Genomic DNA, 21,515 nt, shown 5'->3' on the forward strand with positions numbered 1-21,515 from the left:
TATCTCTATCAAACCTTATTTAGTTATGATAATCTCCTTAGAAACAACACAGGTATGAAACAACAACAACAAAAAAAAGATGAGGCGATAAAAAATTGAGTGTGAGACTTCAAGGAACGAAATCAAGATTGGAAGTGAAAACAATAACTACACTGTAACTACCATCAGTAACTATACTTATAGCATTCATTGATAATAATTTTACAGCAAATATCCATTAATTTGTTATCTAGACAGCGTTTTTCTGTTCATTTTGGGGTACTATAGTGGCGAAAACACACACCAACAAATCACAGCAAGTAAAATAATGCATTTCCTCAAAAGAGACCAATACTATATAGAACCAACTAGATTATCTAAATATATGGTGGTACTTTAAATCTCGAAAACAGTGTTAATTGATTATTTTATTATAATGCCATGGAATTTAGGTTATCATCCTCTCGTAATCACTACAGCAGTACCAAGCATTGCTATTTATGGTAATTGCTTAAGCTAATACTACGTGACACTAAACGCTCTTTAATTATGATAATTTTAAGATGTAGTAAATTTATGCTTAAAAAAAGGAAATTAATAATACTGCTTAACTTAAGTAATACCTAAGTATCTACACGCCCTTTCACCTTATAGTTTTACATATCTAAGTCTGCAGTGTTTAATCTGAATAACAAACAAACAAAAGTCATCACCACCCACCGCCAACTCTTGGGCTACTCTTTTTACTCTTTTTTGGAAATTTCGCAGATTAAAGCTACAGAGTTAAGAGAGGGCTATCTGTGCTAGCCGTCCGTAATTTAGCAGTGTAAGACTAGACAGGGAAGTTTGCAGCTAGTCATCACCACCCATCGCCAACTCTTGGGCTATCTTAATAAATATTTACCAACGAATAGTGGGATTGACCGTCACATTATACATCACCACCCACCGGCTGGGGGACGAATAGTGGGATTGACCGGCACATTATACACCCCCACGGCTGGGAGGGCGAGCATGTTTTAGCGCGACGCGGGCGCGAACCTCGGATTACGAGTCGCACGCCTTACGCGCTAGGCCATATTGATCCACGATCATTCTTCGTTGAAGTTGGAATACAAATTAAAGACCGATAGCTCACGTGACTTTTGCGTGACAAATGTACATCAAATGTGTTATTTTTTGTTTAAAAACTTTGCACACGTAGCATATATTTACACCAAATAATATTCTTAAATTATAGATTGAAAAAATCTACCAGTGTACCGAATTTGAAAACATCATCGAAGGTTGATTTTCTCCTAAACAGTTTCCGTAGTTTTGGTGCGAAGAAAACTAAATTATATAATAATAAGAAACTATCAAAATTGGAGATATCTTGTGCATTTTTTAACGAATTGTCTTGACATTTGATATGTGAAGTAAGGGTTCAGCGGATCGCATCTACTAAAACTATGGGATAGTTCTGATTACCACAATCTGAGATACAGATGGAAAACTGTTAAACTATCACTCCCGTTTATAACAATGTACTACAGCAGATTGTTTTCACCGCACAACACATTATCGTGTCTTGATATACTAATAAAATGTTTTAGAGAAGTCCCAGTTATATCTGACATTCGTAACAAGTATTTAATTGAAATGAAACTTTTTTCTTCCATATGACGTCATCCCAAGTAACTTTAGTTTTATGTATATATTTATATCTATTATTTCGTTGATGTACAAATTAGTTACCATAATATTGCGTGATTAATTCGTCACTTTATCTATTTATATATTTTTTTGAAAATAAAATAAATCCGATGCTTCTTTATTAACAGTGTTTAAATCTAAAACTTCTAAAATACATACGGCGACACCTATTAACCAAAACTCAAATTAGATTCTCATAAACTCGACGATGACTCTAGCATTTGACTCGAAATTCGCAGTGGCATTATTGAAGCCCATAACCAAATACGATAGTGTATTCCCAGTATTAGTTGGTACAAAGTAGCCTATAATGTTGTTGGTGGATGGTATAAATACGTCTTACCTATAATCTATTGCTTCAAAATCAGCGACTACTCGTGCATTCTGTCTTTTGAGAAATTGCACAAAATTCAATGTAAAAAAGCTACCCGTAATATATAATAACATGAATTCTTAAGACACTTTTACTCACGTTGGGAAAACAAAAGAAAAAAAACAGAATTTCATGTATATATAATGTGTAATTTGAATGTGTGTGTATGTATAAAAAACATGATCCTTGTACAGCCCTAGTACGCAAATTTTGTGATTGTTTCACAACTTAACTTTAAGGTCTTCGTTAATTAACAGGATACACCAGACTTTGAATTGCGATTGTCTCATTGTTAAAGTTTGTGCATACGACAGAGCACGTCAAAAACAAATTTTCTCATGGCATACGTATTAGTTAAATTTTCAAACTGGAAGTTAAGAGTGAGTGGTAAGAACCCGAAGCTCCCTTTTTCCTATTATTTAGGCTGATCCAACTCGTATAACTTCGATTTTGGGGATTTATGACAAACATTTGATTGAATAAATTCCTATGGAAATTTATTTCCTGTTCAGAATGCTCTGTGAAAGACTGATGTGCTTGTCTAGATCACACTGTATTGTTAATATACAGAAAGCAGTCTGATGAAATAGTATACATCAGTTTGCTGCCAAAAAACTTTCAATTGCCACCCTCTGTCTTATTGTGAACATGGTTTTCTTTCAAAATAAGACAACTGTACAACCAGGTTTGATGCATCTATATGCTGAAAACAAATTTTTAGAATTCCCACTTCCTACAGTTTTAATTATATTACCTCTTATCAAAGTTTTCCTCAGAGAAACAAACACACAGTTGAAGTTTAAATGAAATTCTACTTAGCCTAGATTGAAGAAAATTTCAAATATCCACTATATTGAACGTTTATTATTACTAGACTTAATCAAAAACTGATATGTTAAAGGAGTAATAAATCATTCAAATTATTTGTTGCAAATATATAACAACTGTGAAAGTGACAAATAAACTGACATTTTTTTAATACAAAGATACACAATCTGCACTCTTCCCAACATGAGAACCAAAGTTTAATTACAGCATTATAAATCCTCAGGTAGGCATCAAACCCAGAATTTTGATATCATATGATTTCAAATCAACTGCTAAGCCAGGAGGGAGAAGTTAAAAGGATTACAAAATCAAGTTATATTCAATGCCATTCAAATAATAGAGCCAGTACTACCTTTTAACACACACAATATTTTATTTGTAGAATGCTCAAAATTTGGTACACAGAACTAATGTAGTTTAAAGAAAATCACTTATTTGCATATAAAGTCATCACCCAACATGAAAACATTATAATCCTTATATTATAGTTATTTACATGTTTCTAAGATAAACCAGCTACATTCTTTATATTTGATATACATATGTGTGTGTGACATGCTATTAACCTGAAGGCTTATATGACAGGTGGTCAGGCAAAAATCAAAAAAGGTAAATGTAAAAATCATGGCACATGTTCAAAGTATTGCATCATGAAAAGGATAAATATGAAAACAGATAAGAAAGTATTTCTTATTACCTGACTCAATTTACCTATCTATCTATATCACTGTCAAATAACAGGCAGACATTATAGGAACACAGCTGAATAAAAATAATTATTTGAACAATGAGTCATCACACAGATAGTTTCACATACAAAAACTACTGACCATATCGTAGAAACATCTCTAAAAAACAGAACTAAGAGCATGTTTAATTTTTTTTCAGTATTTCAACACAACTTTAGATCTTATGCCTGCTTATGATACAAATCAATAGAGAAAAATAATTTTTCAACAGATTGAATAAGAAGATTTAGCACACTTTGTGAATGCATTTTTTGAGAGGAAATTTTGTTTAAAAGTGCTACTATCGACATATTTATTTCCATTAATTTTTCAGGAAGTTTTGATAAAAAACAAAACAGTACACTTCAACAACTTTAAAAACTGAACTGATATAAAATTACCAATTGATTTATCTTGTATCCACTAGGGCTCATATACCTAGACTCATTATAAATATAATATGTATATTTAAAAATGTATACAAAAGAATGAAATAGCAAAAAAGTGTTTCTTTAATGATCCTTTTATTCTTAAATACTATAAAACAAATGGTTAATTAACATAAAAAAATCAAACAAAATCTCTGGTTATAAAAATCATATTTTCCTAACCTTACAGTTAATTTAAACACATGAAAAAACTAACTTATTTTAAACCAAAACAGGTGCTTGGAACCATAAGAAGGCTGACCTACTTTTTTGAAAACATTTAGTGATCTTCATATATTTTAAAAATTATAACTAACCAACAATGTTCTTAAGTAAAAATCTCAAGTCTTAAAATCTGGATCCAACTTATTTGTTAATGTACATCATAATTGTGAATAAATACAGCTAAGAAAGAGTACACAAGTTGAATCATTAAATAATAATTAATGTTGAAATTTAGTTCCATGAAACACTATATTTATTATTATTCATTGTGGTCAATTTAATAAATTATTTCTGGTTTCTGCTGTACCTAAGAAAAGATAAGCTTTATAATACTTTTAACTTAGTTATTAGCTGAATGACACAAATTAATACAAAATAATACTGAATATAAATGTATACACATGTAGACAAATGTTACAAACTACACGTGGGAATATAACATTTCAAATTCTACTGTAACTACCTTGTAAGTTCTCTCAGTGAAAAATGTCTTCATTATTAGCTGTGTTGCTAAATGGGTTTTAAGTCATCATTGTAGTATAGAAGATATAGAAAAATACAAATAAAATGCAGAAAACAATTTACAAATCATAATAAGAATAATAATACACACAACTGTGGTTTGTTACAAATTTCAACTGTATTTCCATTTAAATGTTTGTCAAAATACCACAACCTAGAAGCATAACCCATTAAATAAACTACAGTTAGTGTAAATATATGGCAGTCACAATGATCTCAAAAGATGTAAAACAAATTTCTAGGGTGTAAAGGAATAACTGTATCAAATGCACACAAAATGCTGCAACTTGAATATTTGCATTTAACTACCAAAGATATATTTTACATTGATTAATATAAACTGTCTTGAAATATTGAATTTTTTCATAAATCAGTTGCAGCAAAAAATGTCTTCTTTTCCAGAATAAAGAACAGAAATATATACATATATTTCACGGCAAATAATTAAGTAAATGGCACAAGAGCTTTATAAACCAATTTTACTTTAGGTTTCAAATACTGACTGGAAAGATCACATCTTTAATGAGAAAATTAATTTCTAATTACTAGTTAGATGATGTATGTCTTTTTCTTGGCTCACTTTACCTAAATAATTCATTTGGTTTCTAACTGTCAGAAACAAAGATTATTAAACTATTATAATAAGCCTAAGTTCTTATAAATAAAATGTGAAGTTCTCATGCAGTAAAAATTAAAAGTCTTTTATTGAAAAACTTCAACATTAAGTGACTTGAAAGGCTTTAAAAGTTACCAAGTAAGCTCTACACACTAACCCCAAGATTTACAAAAGCTTTACATCATTTTTAACCATTTCAAAATGAAAAAAACAAAATTCTGGATTTTTGTACACACTAATTTTTTATATAGAAAAAACAAATTGATGCACACTTATAATCTGATTTTCTAATAAATATATAGCCTTTAGGTTCTTGAACACATTTGATTTTCAAATAGTGACTAGAAAGCTTTAACATGAATTTGGTTTTCAAATGACTATACAACCTTTAGGCTTTTGAACACATTTTCAAGGAGTGGTTAGATCTGATATTAAAATTTAATTTTCTAGGGACCATACATGTTTTAGTTTGGAATTTATTTTGCAAATAGTAACCTATAGGTTTCACATAAACATTTCAGTTGAAACTAGTGGAATTTAACCACTAACATTTTCAAACAGAAAACTGTTTAAAAAGTAATACTGATTTGAAACTAAACACACACACACACACACTTAACAATATTATAATTTCCTTGAAATTTACACAACAACCACCAACAAAGTAGAAATTAAGATCTGTAAGGAATATGAATACATGCATGTACACAATTCAAACATTCTCATATTGATATCCAAGGAAAAAATGCCTTTAAAAGCTGAAAATCTACTAAACAATTCACACCACACTGATGTGCCTATATGAGCATACCCCTTTAACTTACAACATTTATAACTATTTAGAAATGGGAATTCGTTGTTTTTGGGACCTATAACCACATCTGCTCAACTCAACGCTGGAATGGTGGTTCTTTTGTCCACTACCAAAAGTATTTCTACATATATCTCCAACACTTAAACTTCATCACTATTATTATAGAGTGCTTACACAAATTATTACACTCCATATATGCCACAATTAGTTTACATTTATTTCCACTTACAATTAATGAGAGAATTAGATCAATTAAGATGAAAATATTTTTTCATGATTTACACGATTATATATTTTGTATTATGTTATATAGCAGAGTGAAGATACCAACAAGATACTTAAAAACATCTGATGAATAGAACAAATAAAAATCATCAAAGAACCTTATAAATGTAAATACCCACTGGTAAACCATGAAATATATAACTACTTAAAATACAAGAATGATTAATAAAAGGGAGTTTAATTACTTCTGAGTGACCTTAATTCATTATATACATTCTTCAATACATTTTTTTTTTCTTCTTAAATCAGAACTATGTATAAGAACCAATTTCTTATGTCCCACACCAGCAAGGTCCAGGTCATATAACTCTGAAAGTTAACCCACATAACTTAGATTTCTCTCTTGAAACTATTAGTTAATACAAATATCTTTATTCTTACAAGTCTCAATGTAACACACATCTTCGAAAAAATAAAAACAGCACAGCTATATTTTCTCCATTGATTTTGAGGGTATTTGTTACATGCAAGCAAAGAGTAAGAGATAAAAAAGTAAAAAAAAAAAAGTTACAGCTTGCAGTGAAAAAAGCCTATAACAAAGCATAATCAATAAGGATTACAAACATAAGTTTAAGCTCAGCTGGGCTAAAAACTATCCTCACTTACCCATTTATGCATAGTTTTAAGCCACTTAATACTAGGAAATGACATTTTCCTAAGCCTAATATTTGTTTACCTTGTTCTAGTTATACCACCACTCAGTTATGTTTGTGCTTATATGTATATATATATATTAGTTTTCAAGATAGAAAATCTTTTCCTGTTATTCAGTATACACTCAACAAAGTGATCTACGTAAACATGCACCCATCTACTTTTCATGGATGGTAAGTTTGGACTTCCCATTTTCATTCTAAACAATCTTCATAAGCAATTAACTTTTCTGCTTCTGAGACAGCAGTAACAATCCTTTAATTTTCTGATCACATCTTCTGTACATCTAAATTAATATAAATACTGCTAAATACACTTTCAAGTCTAACTTGTAACTTGCTCTTCATGATCGCATATTCATAAGCACAAATTCTCATTTGTCTCTTCCTTAAAATATTTTCAGAGATTAATTGCCTGCTTTTTAAACCCCATATTCATGCCTGATGGTCACATTTTAAGTACATTTAGTTACTTGTCAGCCAACACACATTCAAAACAGAGATTATCGCAGACACCGTAGGTCTGAAGTTTAAAAATTAAGGAAACCTCCAGAGATTTTGTTAGCAAATCCTCCAATACCTCTGCTAAAGGTTGAAACACGTCCCATCACATTTTGTGTGACATTCTGAATACGAGTGACATATCCTTCTGCTCCTTCTGCTTCTCGAATCATTACTTTTGGACGACCCATATCATCCTCAATTCCAGTTTCAGGGTAGTCCCTAAAATGTATTCAAAAAGAAATTTCATAAACAACAATTTTTATTTCTTCAATGGTTCCTAGTTAAAATATTAGATCAAAATTTAAAAAAGAAAGTAAGTCATAATATAAAAAAAATAAAGAGTTCAATGAGGTACCTTTTCTCTAAATATACTTAAATTATCTTCATTTTCTTTCTATTGGTTATAAACATGTCCATAAGGTACGTACTGGTGATTATATAGTTATCTTGAAGAAGAAGAAGGGATGAGAAAAGATTTTTTTGTGGTTGCTTGACATGGTTATTAATACCTTAGCAAGTCAAAATGACAAGTTTTCATTTTCAGCTTTTTAGTTCATTTCATGAATTAAATATTCATTGTGTCAAAAGATTATCTACAGAACTTTAACAGTATTAATCTTTAACGGTACTACATACGATAACATGACACTTGTATTGTCAAAACATTAATTTACAGAGGCAAATATTTATTTATTTGTTTAATAAAAACAGTGCAACAGAGTAAGCTATAAACCCATCACCAGATACAAAACGATAGGCTGACACAACAGATGTTTAAAGACCCTCCACCACTGATACTATTTTCTGAATAACATCACAACAAATGTTTACTCACAATGAATTTATACAAAACTCTCTCCTGCCCTGTCCCTGAAAAGTTAAAATCAAATCTTAAAAAAATAAAGTAAAAAAATTAGGTTATACATTATATAACACTTTACAGCCTCATAAATGAATTTAGAATAATCACCTTGTTATTTTTCCCAATTTCGTACCCACTTTGTTCTTGCATTTTGAACGTGCAATTTTTTAAAAATGACATCATACTACGAGTGGAAACATGTGCACTACAATTCTTAATGACAAAATATTGTATAATGATGGGTCGAGATTTAAGTAAGAACATTACTGAAACGAAATGCAATTTGTGGTTCATGAAAAACAAATATCATCCACAGTTTTGTTTAACCAACCCCCTCTGGAGTAGAAAGGTGTTACTTAAAAAAGCCACTACAAATACTTCCACTTATCTTAGAACTTTAATTTCTTAAAATTTTGATCAAAAGGTTATATTTTATAATGTCATTTCAATTTCATTAACATCCATTAACCTTTCTTTTAATACTTTAACCAGCCAAGTGTAATAGTCACCACTTGTAGATATAAATTACAAAAAAATGGCAAAAACTCAAAGATTTATCAGTTACTTAATTTACTCTGATCTTTCAGAATAGTCACCATTATTTTTGGCAGAATAGGTATCCTGATTTTAGCTAAAAACATTGAGTAATTTATATTTATAACAAAATTAACTACTTTCCAATACATAACAAGTTCTTTATTTCTGTTCATTGTTTGAATACATCATACGTCATAACATTAAACAAATGGGATTTTAATCATTGGAAAATTTTCCCATTGCTTATTGTACTTGCTAAACCTAATTAAACCTATCTGATGTCTTGTTATAGCAGAACATTTCTGTAGCTTTTAAATATAATTTAACACAAAAATATTTTAATGAATGACCATTCAATGAAAAAACATTCTCTGTTCACAAGTCTTCCAAACTTCTCATCAAGAATAAGCTCTGTCCAGTTACTTATCCACAACACCATAAATATATGCTTCAACCACATTTTAAATCTAAAATAACTATTTACCAGGTTTATATAACCATATGTAAATGTTGTCAAGTTATTTTGAAAGTTGTGCTTCACTGCCAACTGTTCAGACCACACATTAAAAACATGAGTGTAAATACAGAGCTGAAAGAATTAAACTACCAAGAGGAAGAAAAGTCACAAAGAAACAAGACATGAATAATTATATTTTGAACAAATGGTAATTTCACAGAAAAATTAGCCAGGAGACTCCTTAGACATTTGTGTATATAAAAGTTGGAACATTTATCCTTCTTTGCAAATTACATAATAACAAAATGTCAACTGGAAAACAGAAATGTTATTTTCAGTTAAATTTTTAAATTTGATATGCAGTTGTATGTTCAACATCTTTAAGGGTGTCACCATTTGAGGGTGGATTAAAAAGATTTTTTTAAATGTCTACAGTATAAAAAAAATTTATTTATTAAGTTATAACAATTCTTATACTGATCTCCATATAAACCCACAGAATCAATTTATATCTGTTGTACACCAAACTGTAAACCAACAGAAAATGTGGTATAAAACACTAAATAGAAACTTAAATTACCAACTGTCTTAGTTCACACTGGGATTAGAAAGATGATCTGAAATAATAAAAAGGTGGACAAAGAATGTTCCAACTCATATCAAATACAGAATAAAATTGTCTTTCACAAATGCTTGTAGATCCATGACATAAGTAGTTACAAGAATACTTGTTTGTTTGTTTTTTGCACAAAGCTACTCGAGGGCTATCTGTGCTAGCCGTCCCTAATTTAGCAGTGTAAGACTAGAGGGAAGGCAGCTGGTCATTACCACCCACCGCCAACTCTTGGGCTACTCTTTTACCAACGAATAGTGGGATTGACCATCACATTATAACGCCCCCACGGCTGAAAGGGCGAGCATGTTTAGCACGATGGGGATGCGAACCCGCGACCCTCAGATTACGAGTCGCACATTTTAACACACTTGGCCATGCCAGGCCGACTGTTATAGCAGACACAAAAATAATATTACTTAATAAGTTTCAATACACAAACTTTGAAAAACAAACAAGGTGGTAGTGTCAAGGATTAAAATAACATCCTGTTTTACTATACTTCGTGTCACAAACTGACATTCTATACTGATGAATGCTATATACTTTCTACATACTGTACTTATCATATTTGGATTTTTAGTTCAGATAAAATAATGTAAACATATAAACATAATTACAATACATACTCTGAGTCTTCCTTTTCCCTGTTTCCTGTGTCTGAAACAGAAGCAGCAGCTTCCTCAAGCTGCAGTCGACTACAAATGGTTTGGTAAACTTTTGAATTCAGTTTTTCCTCTTCAATACCTTGCAACTCAAAATCTGAGAATAATTTCTGTGAACAATCATGTTTAACTGCTTGAATTACATCACATGGAAATAATATATGAAATTCATATCACTTAGAATATACAGATATTTTTAATTCTCATCCACCATATCATACAGATTCATGAGTTTTGTTTGTATGATCTCTTACCCAAAATACAATAAAGGTATAAACACCAGATGTAGATGATTATAAATCAGGAGTTTTTAATTTGATGAAGATGTAATTAGAATTATAACAGACTGAAGGAAATAATAAAGAATGCACAGAATAAAACTGTTACACAATTTTAATAACAGATATTTGCCTTAGAAACATGTTAGTAATGATAGACAGTGATGAAATGCAAAGTTTTATATTCGATCAAACTACAGCATACAAAAACAACATACCACTAAAAATTAACATACTATATATCTAAAAACCTTTTCTATATATTTTTCTGTTTTTATTTTTATCTAATATATGTTTAAAGGAAAGACCACCCTTTAAAAAGCATTGCAATGGGACATGAATTTAAAAACAGAAAAAATTTGCCCAGAATAAAAAAATGCTATGAAAAAGTAATTGTTTATAAAGAAACCCACTTATCCTTTTCCTATTTCCCCAAAACAAAACACAAAAAGTGGAATATAAATTAAGTTTATTTTTTAATTCTAATTAAAAGTTACTATTATGGAATTAGTGACTTAATAATGACTTTGCTTCGTGGAATTAAAGATAAGTAATTTAGTCCAAACATACTTGGCCAGACAAAATGCCAAAATACTGTTGTACCCTATAAAACATAGTGCAAAATATTTTTTCTTCACAGGGCTTTTTATTGATAATTTAAAAAAAATGATTAAAGACTGAAAAAAATATTCTATTCATAAACTACCAAATCACATCTGAGCATTTCTCTTCCTCTATAATAACCATTGTCTTCTAGTATTTAAAAAGAAGTTAAAAATTTAAGGCACTTGAGTAAATTTAATTAATTAAAATACTTAAAGGGTTTTTAAATAACCAATTAAATTGTGTAATTAAAAATTATGTTTTAATTATTACCTTACAGAATTTTTATGTCAAATATCTACCTGAAATTGGCCTACGGTCTTTCACTTACTTGATAAATGTTGGGGAAACAAGAATACTAGTTTACTACATAACACTTAGTATTATTTAATGCACTACAGTTTCGAACAGTCATAAGCCATGAGAAACACCATTTGGTATCAATACAGATGTTTAGGTAAGAAACTTGGAATCATGAAATACCTTCTAACTCTCTCAACACATGCTCAGTCGATTAGACCAACCATGTGACCTTTTTGTACTTGTGTAAAGTTTTTATATATTGATACTACTAACTTTTAATATAGCATGTAAATCTTTCAGTAAACATTATAAGTGCTTCACATATAAAAAAAATCATTTTTTGTGAAATATATTAAATAAATAAAAAAAAATGCCTACGAGTATATCAAGCATTTGTTTTGAAGAATCCACGTGCAAGCTGATTTCCACGTTCAGATTAAAGATAGTTTTCATCTCAAAAACCTCAGATTTCATTATGTAATCAATAAAATCTCCTTAATACATTTCAAATGTTTTTAGTAAAACTTTACATTTATGTGTTATTTTCTCTACTGTAACTCTATATGGAGATGTTCAATTTGATGAATTTATAATCACACACACAAAGAAAAAAAAATCTAAATTACCCTTTTTTCTTTCTACAATGACTTAAAATTGTAACATGAAACTACATTCGTTTATCCTAAGTAGTTTTAAACTTGTAACAATACATGTTTATAATTAAGTTTTGTTTTATCGCTTTTTGAACCATGCATAAATACTATTTGTGCCATTATAAATTTAAAATCATTTAAGAAACGTGAAGATCATGTTACATTATCGAATTCAGTACATACAAGTTGCTCATGTGCATGCTTCATAAAACATTATTATTTATTTCACCTAATCTAACTTCAAGTAACCTAAAGAGATCCTCATTATTACATTTTAGTTGCTTTTATAATAATAAAGAACAAACATGAAACAAAGTACTTACTTCTTCATGCTGTCAACTGTTGATCACACTTAACGCAATTTTTTTATTCCAATAGCAGTAATGCATTAAATAATTTTTATTTAATTAAATAATACACCAAAGAATACAGAATAACTACAAGCAAAGAGCTGACAATTTTATTTAACTATCACAATTTTTCTGGCTTTCTAACTATGCAACGAGAGCCCTTATAAATTCATCCAAGTTATTACTTTCCTGTGGGAATGATGCTTGTACTAACAGATAAAATGACAATTCTCCATTCAGAAAGAAAGGATGTGACAGGTGGGTGTGGCAAGAGGGATCAGGATTTTCTATTTGATAGCTTTGTAACCAAAACAAAAGTGAAAGCTATAAAAATTATGGTTTGTCTGATTATGATATTATAGTGAGTAATTTATGTTTAATTTTGTACTTTTTGCAGGATTGGTGGATAGAATGGAGAATAGGAGGTTACCTACAGTAAATGATCCCACTATAGGAAATTCAGGATTTTATTAAATGTTATTGTACAAATTTAAGAACTTGAAATTTATATAATAATAATAAAATAATTATTAGCTAAGATTTTATGCTATACTAATTATTGTGACGTAACTAAAAAATGGACAAATAAAATTCTAAAAGTAAGTCACTGAAACCTCATGACATGCACAGTAAAAGATGACCTTGGCAATACATGTTAATAGAGAATAAAGATGCACGTCTTTTAATTTGATGGTCTTTTTTTAAATTCCTTTTACCTTTGCAATATGAGACAAAGCTGAGAGCTGAAAGGAGTGGAGTCCATGATCCAGTCTTTCAGACAACCAAGCACACAGCATAGTCATTTGGGAAGCATACCATTGCTTAAATAAATAAAAGTGAAATAAAAAGTATCAATAACTTACTCACACTAGATCTTAAACACTGTTGTATACATCATTAAATAACTCACGGAATTAAAAGTTTGAAAACATATTACTTTAGCCTCTAACCATTAGTATGACTGCAATGCATAAAATTGGTAACTATTTTTCCACATCTATGGAAAACATCATAATTAATATGTAGGAAGCAATCATGACCTAATAGGCTTGTCAAGAAAAGAATGGTATTGATTACAAGGCAAAACAAAATCCTTTAAAATTGCTGACACAGTCATAAAAATATTTTATTTTTAGGTAAGAACAAGAGCCAACTGTCTTCATATATATCTATCAGATATCTAAAAATATTAGTAATTCACAAACAATTTTATTTAAAACATCAACAAGTTAACACTTATACCATGGTCTTTACGAGATAAAATGTAAATATTAATCATAACCTAACCTGAACTATCTAAATAAGTCAAGTATTTATAACATTTAACACAGAACTCAATCCTTATTTAAAACTGATCTCTGTCATAATATCAACAATACTAGTTTCTAATATTAAGTTTCTACAAAAAAAATAATTATTGTTGGTTTTCCAAGTAAAACAAGACTAAATGAAAATTTTACCTCAAACACATTTAATACCCATAACTCATCAACAACTTTTTGCCTCAACTGCTCCATGCTGTTTCTAGCAAAGTTAATATATGCTTGTCCCACTTCACGCCCTGAACTGGACATCCCTTGCTTATACTGAAGAAAAAAATTAAATGTAAGAATTTCTGGTAACAATCTTTAATACATATTTCTGTATTAACCTTGTTTAGGACAAACAATAATGGACTTAGGTTAAAACGTGAGATTAAAAATTAATTTCTTAAGATATTTTTTTACACATACAACATTAGCAATATCTCTGCATTCACATAAGTATTTTTTATTAGAAGGGAACAATCAGTTTTATATGACTGTCATTTATGTATATTAGCAGTCTACTGTGTCATATACTGAAGTCAAAATTCAAACAAATCGGAAAGGTAAATTTGAGACACATCAAATTTAAACAATTGTCTTCTGAAATACAAGTTATACTGAATAATTACTGAATTTCTGTTCCTACATTTTGTTACTGGAATCTTATAACTTTTATGGTTTAACACTGATGAAGTACACAACAGTACTTTTTCACCAACAGTAGCAGAATTATGATAAGACCGACTGCAATTTTATATTCATTGATTAAATTATTTATAAAAATACACAAGTGGTGTAAATCATATTACACATCCAGTAAATGGTAGGAGTAACACCATATGTTTGTTTGTTTATGAACTCTGCATAATGCTACTCAAAGGCTATCTATAATACCTGTTCCTAAGTTTGAAGTGATAGATCAGAGGTAAAACAGCTAGCCAACAGCTCCAAGACCAGATTAAGGGTTTTATTAGCCCTAGGACTTTTAACTTATAGAAGTCCCCTCAAGACAGAACCTCTAAGTGCAATACATTTATGGTCATAGTTTGAGGCCCTTGGCTTCAGCCTTGCAAGCCCATGCCTCAATAATGGTTGAACAGCACTAACTTTTGGGTTATTCTTTACTAGTGAATAGTATGATTGACCATAGCATAATAATGCTTCCACAGTTTAAAGGGTGAACATGTTCAATGATGAGATTTGAATCCACAAGTCACAGCTTGCAAGTTGAGTGCACTAACTACCAGGCCAAGAACAGTATATACATGTGAAAGAAGCAAAGACTAGAAATAAAGATTCCTGTGTGTTTCAAGGTATTTTGAAATTATAGGTTTTCTCAACTATACAGAACTCTTATAACCATAAAAAAAGGTTATTCAGTTATTTTATTACTTAATAGATACAATTAGCAGTTTTATGACAAAACTAATCTGACCTTCCTCTGTGCAATACACATCTGTTGAAATATAAACTAAGGTGAGTGGGTAGCAGTCATCTAACAGTTGAAGATGAAACACTAAAGATGATTTTTAAGACATGTAAAAACCTTATTAAAGTTTAAACACATTTCACATAGTAACCAGTACACTGTGCCACATAATAATATACAAGAAAGAAAATTAAAACTGTATGTGTAAGTAATTACAATAATTTTTGTGTGAAAGTACATAATTTTACCAAATATAAAAAAAATATATATATACATATTTTTTTTGCAAGTCAAAATTAACTTTCAGCACATTTTATAAATCTATATAAAATAATTATTTACAGTATTCCATAACTAACTCTACTTTGCAATATCTTAATTTTGTCACTATAACACTACACCTCTGATATTTTGAAGTATTTAAGATACTAAACTATAAGCACTGACATATAAAAAAAATGTTTGTTTACACATACTCAAAACAGTCTTATAGCACATGAAAATAATATATTATAGGGTCATCCACATTTTGTAACTTGACAAAAATTTATTGTGTGTCCATATGGGTTATATAATGCTCAAAACAGATTTTTTTCCAACATTTGCCCCTTTTTACACTTGACAAAAATGGTAAGTTATTCAGTTATTTTCTTAAAAATAGAAGCCATTACTTACTTGGTTCAACATTATTGGTAATAATACTGAGGAACACTGATTACTGCTTGTCTTCTGAAGGAATTAAAAGACCCAACATCTGCTATGATAAAAATTGCCCATATCACTGCATCATGTCATGCAAGCTTGCACTGTTGGAACAACATAGTTACGGTCAAGTACCTTATGGTCTGGTCTGTCTATCTTCAACATTTTTAAAAGATGGTTTGTGACTTAGACTGAGTCACACTTTCAGTTACTTATTACACATATTTTGCATACTACACACAACTAAGTTATGCTTTCAAGTTTGTATCCAAGACATTTTCAGAAACTATCAGATGACAACTCTTTATAATGCTCTTTCTATGGCATGGTTGAAGACAATCAGTTTCTGACCACAGATGGAGAAAATGGTCAACTGGGATATAATCTGATGCACATTGTAGAATCTTTACCTTCTGTATGCCATAAGCAGTTTGGGGCCAGCTGTTTAAGAAATGCAGATGCATGTTCTATCCACTCCCACTCTTGACACACTAATTACTAATGTCTTTGTGCAGCTAGTGTAATAAATGATCTACGACAATAACAAGTTTCCTGAAAAAGCATTCATTACAATACTTAACTGAAAATTAGATACATTTTTGTCCTTAACCCATTACTTACAGATTGACCATAATACGAGCATAACCTTGCTGAATGAAGTAATGTACACAAGCCATATGTTCAGTAAATATTTTAGGTGTCAGTGAATTAAGTGTTGTATAATACTATATAGCGTCAGTAATCCTAGAAGTGCATTTTGTAATTTTATCAAATGTTTGAATGCTGATTGCTATTTCAAGATCTTGGACATTTTTACTTACAGTAATATCAAACAAACATATTTTAAATATAAGAGGTAACTGTAACTTTAATATACATACGGTAAGAGAAAGAATTGGGGCAAGGAGGCTTCCCTCATCGTATCGCGACAGCTTACTTAGTGTTACTTCCAAGATGCTCGTCAACTGAAAACAAAAATTAAAGTTTTAATGTACGTAGGTTATATTGTCAAAGTACCATAAGAATCTTTACAGGAAAGACACTATGAAGTAGTAACATGTTACATCAAAGTGAGTAATCTTCAGACACACATGGTCTAGCTATGTCCTAAAAATTAACCAAGTATTACATTACCACATGCTCATCAAGGCTTGACAAAGCAATGTTAAATATTAGTTTTAATTACATATATCATTTCAGATGATTAACACATCACTTTACAAGTGTTTTAGAAATTTACACACTTTTAAGACTATTCAAAAAGTATAAATATGATGTTACAAATCTAACCTGCAAAGAAGATAATGACACTTGATCTAAATAGAAGTCAAATATCAGACTTAACTGCATCTTTAATCTACTGATTCCATTCTACTCAATCTTCAAACAAGATAAAACTATTATCTTGTGTTAAAAGTACATTCTTACCTTGCCTATCAGTCCTGTATGCATTTCATTCAGAGTCTTATCAACAAGTTGATCTATCTTGGCATGATATTGATGCTAGAAATCAGCAAGTGTGAACATCAAGTACTAATAATTTATTAAGAAAATATAATCTGATGTATAATTAATTTTTATATACAATTAAACGTTTATATGCATGCAGCTTTCTCACCAATGGCTAATTTATAAATATCAAAACATTTTTCTGAAAAGGTATCTTTGATACACTAAACAATCTCATAGATAACTAAAGGATAACTTTACTAATTACTAGAAAATGTATAAAAATAAACACTGCTAAAGAAAAACAGTTAACACAAGTAAAACATTACGACAATTATGTTTTCAAATATTCTTTTTCTTGACTACTGTTTTTATTTTACTTACCATGTCTACTCCCTCTACAGTGCACAACTTCAATGACTAGAGGAGAAAAAGAACAAAATATATATATAATGCACACATAATATTGTCAACACTTACTTCAGCCCTATCTCTACAATCTATTATCTGAATGTGTTTATTTTTAAAGTATATATAGACTGTTATGAGTATGTAATATATGACAACATGTATTGTAATGTACAGTTTAGAAGTCTTAGCAACATCAAAAAATTTTATCTGTTTGAAGTACAGCACATAAGAAAATCAAAGGCTAAACAGTTTTTAATAATATGGAAAAGTTGTATAATAAAGTCACTTATCTTAAATATATAAAGATTAATCAAAATGCAAATGACTTATCCACTCTTTGCCTTTTGCAATGTTTGTCTCAGTTGTCACTTGGAAAGTGAATTACATTAAAAAATGCTCCATACTGTTCTTGAACCATGGCTAGACCTCAAAGAAGATGGTTTAAATATTGTAAAAAAAAAAAAAGGAAGCTAGACAATCATAGCAAGTTGTAAGTTGATCAAGTATCTCAAAGCATTATTAACAAAATGAGAAACTACTTCCAAACCAATGGCACAGTTTCTTGAACAAATTGTACAAGGGAAACAATAATTCAAAACACAAGAAGACTATTTTCATTGGTTAATTCTGGCCTCTTACAATCATACGGTATCTGCTTTAAGCCTAAATCAAATGTTGCAGGTGCAGTGTGTTGTTGTGATAATTTACAATTGATTAGGAACAGATTATAGTTAGTGTATATATCAGACATCTAGTGACATGCATTCACAGCAAGGCTCAAAATGGCCTATTTTACAGTAACATTAAGAACATGACCAGCAACATGAGGAGTATTAATTTTCACAGAAAAGTGGTTATTGATGCTGTTTGCAGATAACTGGGTTCTCTTAATTTCAAGTGAATCTGTAACTGGACCCTGTCCCATTTTCACATACAAACATGATACATATGGGAATGGTAGAAGTGGACAGGGGAAAACAATGATTGACATATCCTTTTCTACAACCTGGAAAAATGTTAACATTGATACAATAAATATTACAGGGACTACACATCCAACATCCCTTTCGTGCTGCTATATGTTGGTGCAATATCAAACCCAGTTTCAGCTAAACAGAAATAATACCCATTCTCACTTTGCTTAGCTGAACAACATATTCCTAAAAGGAAAGTGGATTATTTAAATGGAGTGGCCTTCACATTCACTAGACTATAACCCTGTTGAGCCTGTATGATTGCTCATATGCAACACATCCTGTTACACAACTACAGATACTACAGATTTTCTGAAAATAGTTTTCCTACATGAGTGGTTTAAGACACCTTAAGATCTTATTGTTTTGACTTAAAGCACTCAAAACTACTACCACACTGCTTTTCCTATTTGAGGCAACCATACTCAATATTGAAATTAAATCAAACTATAACGTTGCAAAGCAATCTCCATCAAATTTTAATTTATAAGAGTGGGTTGAATTACCAATCATTTGTACTTTGTAATGGATCATTGTGTGTTTAATAAGCATAAAAATTAATAGAGGGATTGAGTGAAACTGTTACATAAAAAGGAACATAGTATGTCATATCCAAATTATAAGTTTTAATTATCTTTCAATTAATTTATGCAGCTTAAATAAACACATTTTTTTGTATTAAAAATTACTACTGCCTCATCAGGTATTACATTTCTTGTCATAACAGCTACCAGTTCTTGGAATTATATATAAAATATGCAGTATAAATTACATTAATTTAAGATTAAAGCACTGTTAACAGCTTGTAAAGCAGCAAAATCATAACTAACTTGGTTTTTAGCTTCTAGCACCACATTAATCATGGCACACATCTCAGATGGTACTATGTAGTCTGTGCTGGTCCATTTACTGCCCTTTCTCTGCCACTGCTGGAAACCTTGAAGAGTTCTGAGGAATGAACACAAGTTTAGATCCACATGCCTTACAAACATAAGCTAGTTAACTCTCTTGATAGGAGCTTAGAGAAACTGACCATGTTCATGACTCCAAATTAGCCTTAATAGTTTCCATAACTTTGAATACATTTTGTGTATTACAAGATTAAAAAGTCTAAAAACCTTCCAAATAAATTGTAAGCGTTTTTTCAGTTAAACTTCACACTTTACCAGTCATTTCCTCTACTATAATTCTATATGAGGTTTGTCAATTAGACCGATCGTGTAACCATAATAACAAAAATCTAAATTACACCTTTTTAATTTCTAGAATGACTTCAGATTGTAAGAAAGAAATGGCATTTGTTTACCTTAAAGTAACTTTAAAATCATAACAGTATATATAACTATTTATTCATAAATCTTGCTTTATTGCCATTTGAATTGTGTCTAACTAATATTCATGTCATACAAATTGTAAATCAGTTAATGAATGTGTAGTTCACATTACCCTATGGAATTACATAATGCATGGGCTACTCCTCTGTGATGACACATATCCCCTCCCTTTTTTTTTTAATACCAATGGCACTATTGCACTTAATATTTTTTTTATTTATTTAATGTGCCAAAGAATGTAGAATCATAATATACAAAAAGAGGGCAATAACCCATAGTTATCACAGTTTTCTGGCTTTCTAATTATACAACAAGAACTGTTAAAAAATTCGGCTAAGTTTACTGATGTGTTTCCATAGGAATAAAGTTTGAACTAGAAGCAAAATAGATGATTCTTTTTACAGAAAACAACAAAGTATGATCCATCATTTAATAAGTTAAAACTCTGGCTTTGTATTGTTTATGATTACTATAGTATCAAGTATCAGAGAGTACAATTAGCAAGTTGTGAAAGTAAAGATGTGACAGGCGGGCACAGTAAAAAGGGTCCTGTTTTATACATTATGAGTCTGTAACTAAATAATATTGATGGCTGTAAAAATTAAACTTCTTGGAGGGGTGGTAAATACAGCAGAGAAGACAAGATGCATAATAAGAAGTAACAACTCTCATATTAGAGGAAATTAAAGATTTTTTAAAAAATATTGTCTTATAAATTCAGAAAACTTGTATACTATTAAAAACTTGGATTATTAGTTATGTTTCTGTACCAAGTTTATTCATGTATCATGATAATAAAATTGTTCACCTAAATTTTGTATATAAATCACTAAACCTTCCTGACATGGAGAAAAAATGCTCATAGTGAAAAATTTAACATATCTACTTTCTATGACATAAAATGTTCTAGCAAATATTCACAACAATAATACATTAAA

At 30.0% G+C, this 21,515-nt stretch overlaps 1 protein-coding gene across 14 annotated transcripts in view; it reads right to left on the reverse strand.

Moving 5' to 3' along the window:
• Positions 1-3,228: 3,228 nt before the first annotated feature.
• Cadps (calcium-dependent secretion activator 1) overlaps positions 3,229-21,515 on the reverse strand; it is a 105,427-nt gene continuing 87,140 nt past the window's right edge. For 12 of the 14 annotated variants that reach the window (XM_076457406.1, XM_076457402.1, XM_076457401.1 and 9 more), the window contains 8 exons: positions 20,074-20,191; positions 18,243-18,278; positions 17,838-17,912; positions 17,291-17,374; positions 14,432-14,557; positions 13,688-13,792; positions 10,749-10,894; positions 3,229-7,869 (listed from right to left, as the gene is read on the reverse strand). In XM_076457406.1, the coding sequence (XP_076313521.1) occupies positions 7,677-7,869; positions 10,749-10,894; positions 13,688-13,792; positions 14,432-14,557; positions 17,291-17,374; positions 17,838-17,912; positions 18,243-18,278; positions 20,074-20,191 (883 nt within the window). In that variant the 3' untranslated portion in view covers positions 3,229-7,676. Of the gene's footprint in view, positions 7,870-8,485; positions 8,521-10,748; positions 10,895-13,687; positions 13,793-14,431; positions 14,558-16,382; positions 16,514-17,290; positions 17,375-17,837; positions 17,913-18,242; positions 18,279-20,073; positions 20,192-21,515 lie in introns of those variants that run through there. The other 2 variants (XM_076457405.1, XR_013014624.1) reach the window with 2 other exon arrangements.

This window comes from Tachypleus tridentatus, chromosome 9 (assembly GCF_004210375.1).
Source record: "Tachypleus tridentatus isolate NWPU-2018 chromosome 9, ASM421037v1, whole genome shotgun sequence".
In the NCBI taxonomy this organism is placed as follows: Eukaryota; Metazoa; Arthropoda; class Merostomata; order Xiphosura; family Limulidae; genus Tachypleus; species Tachypleus tridentatus.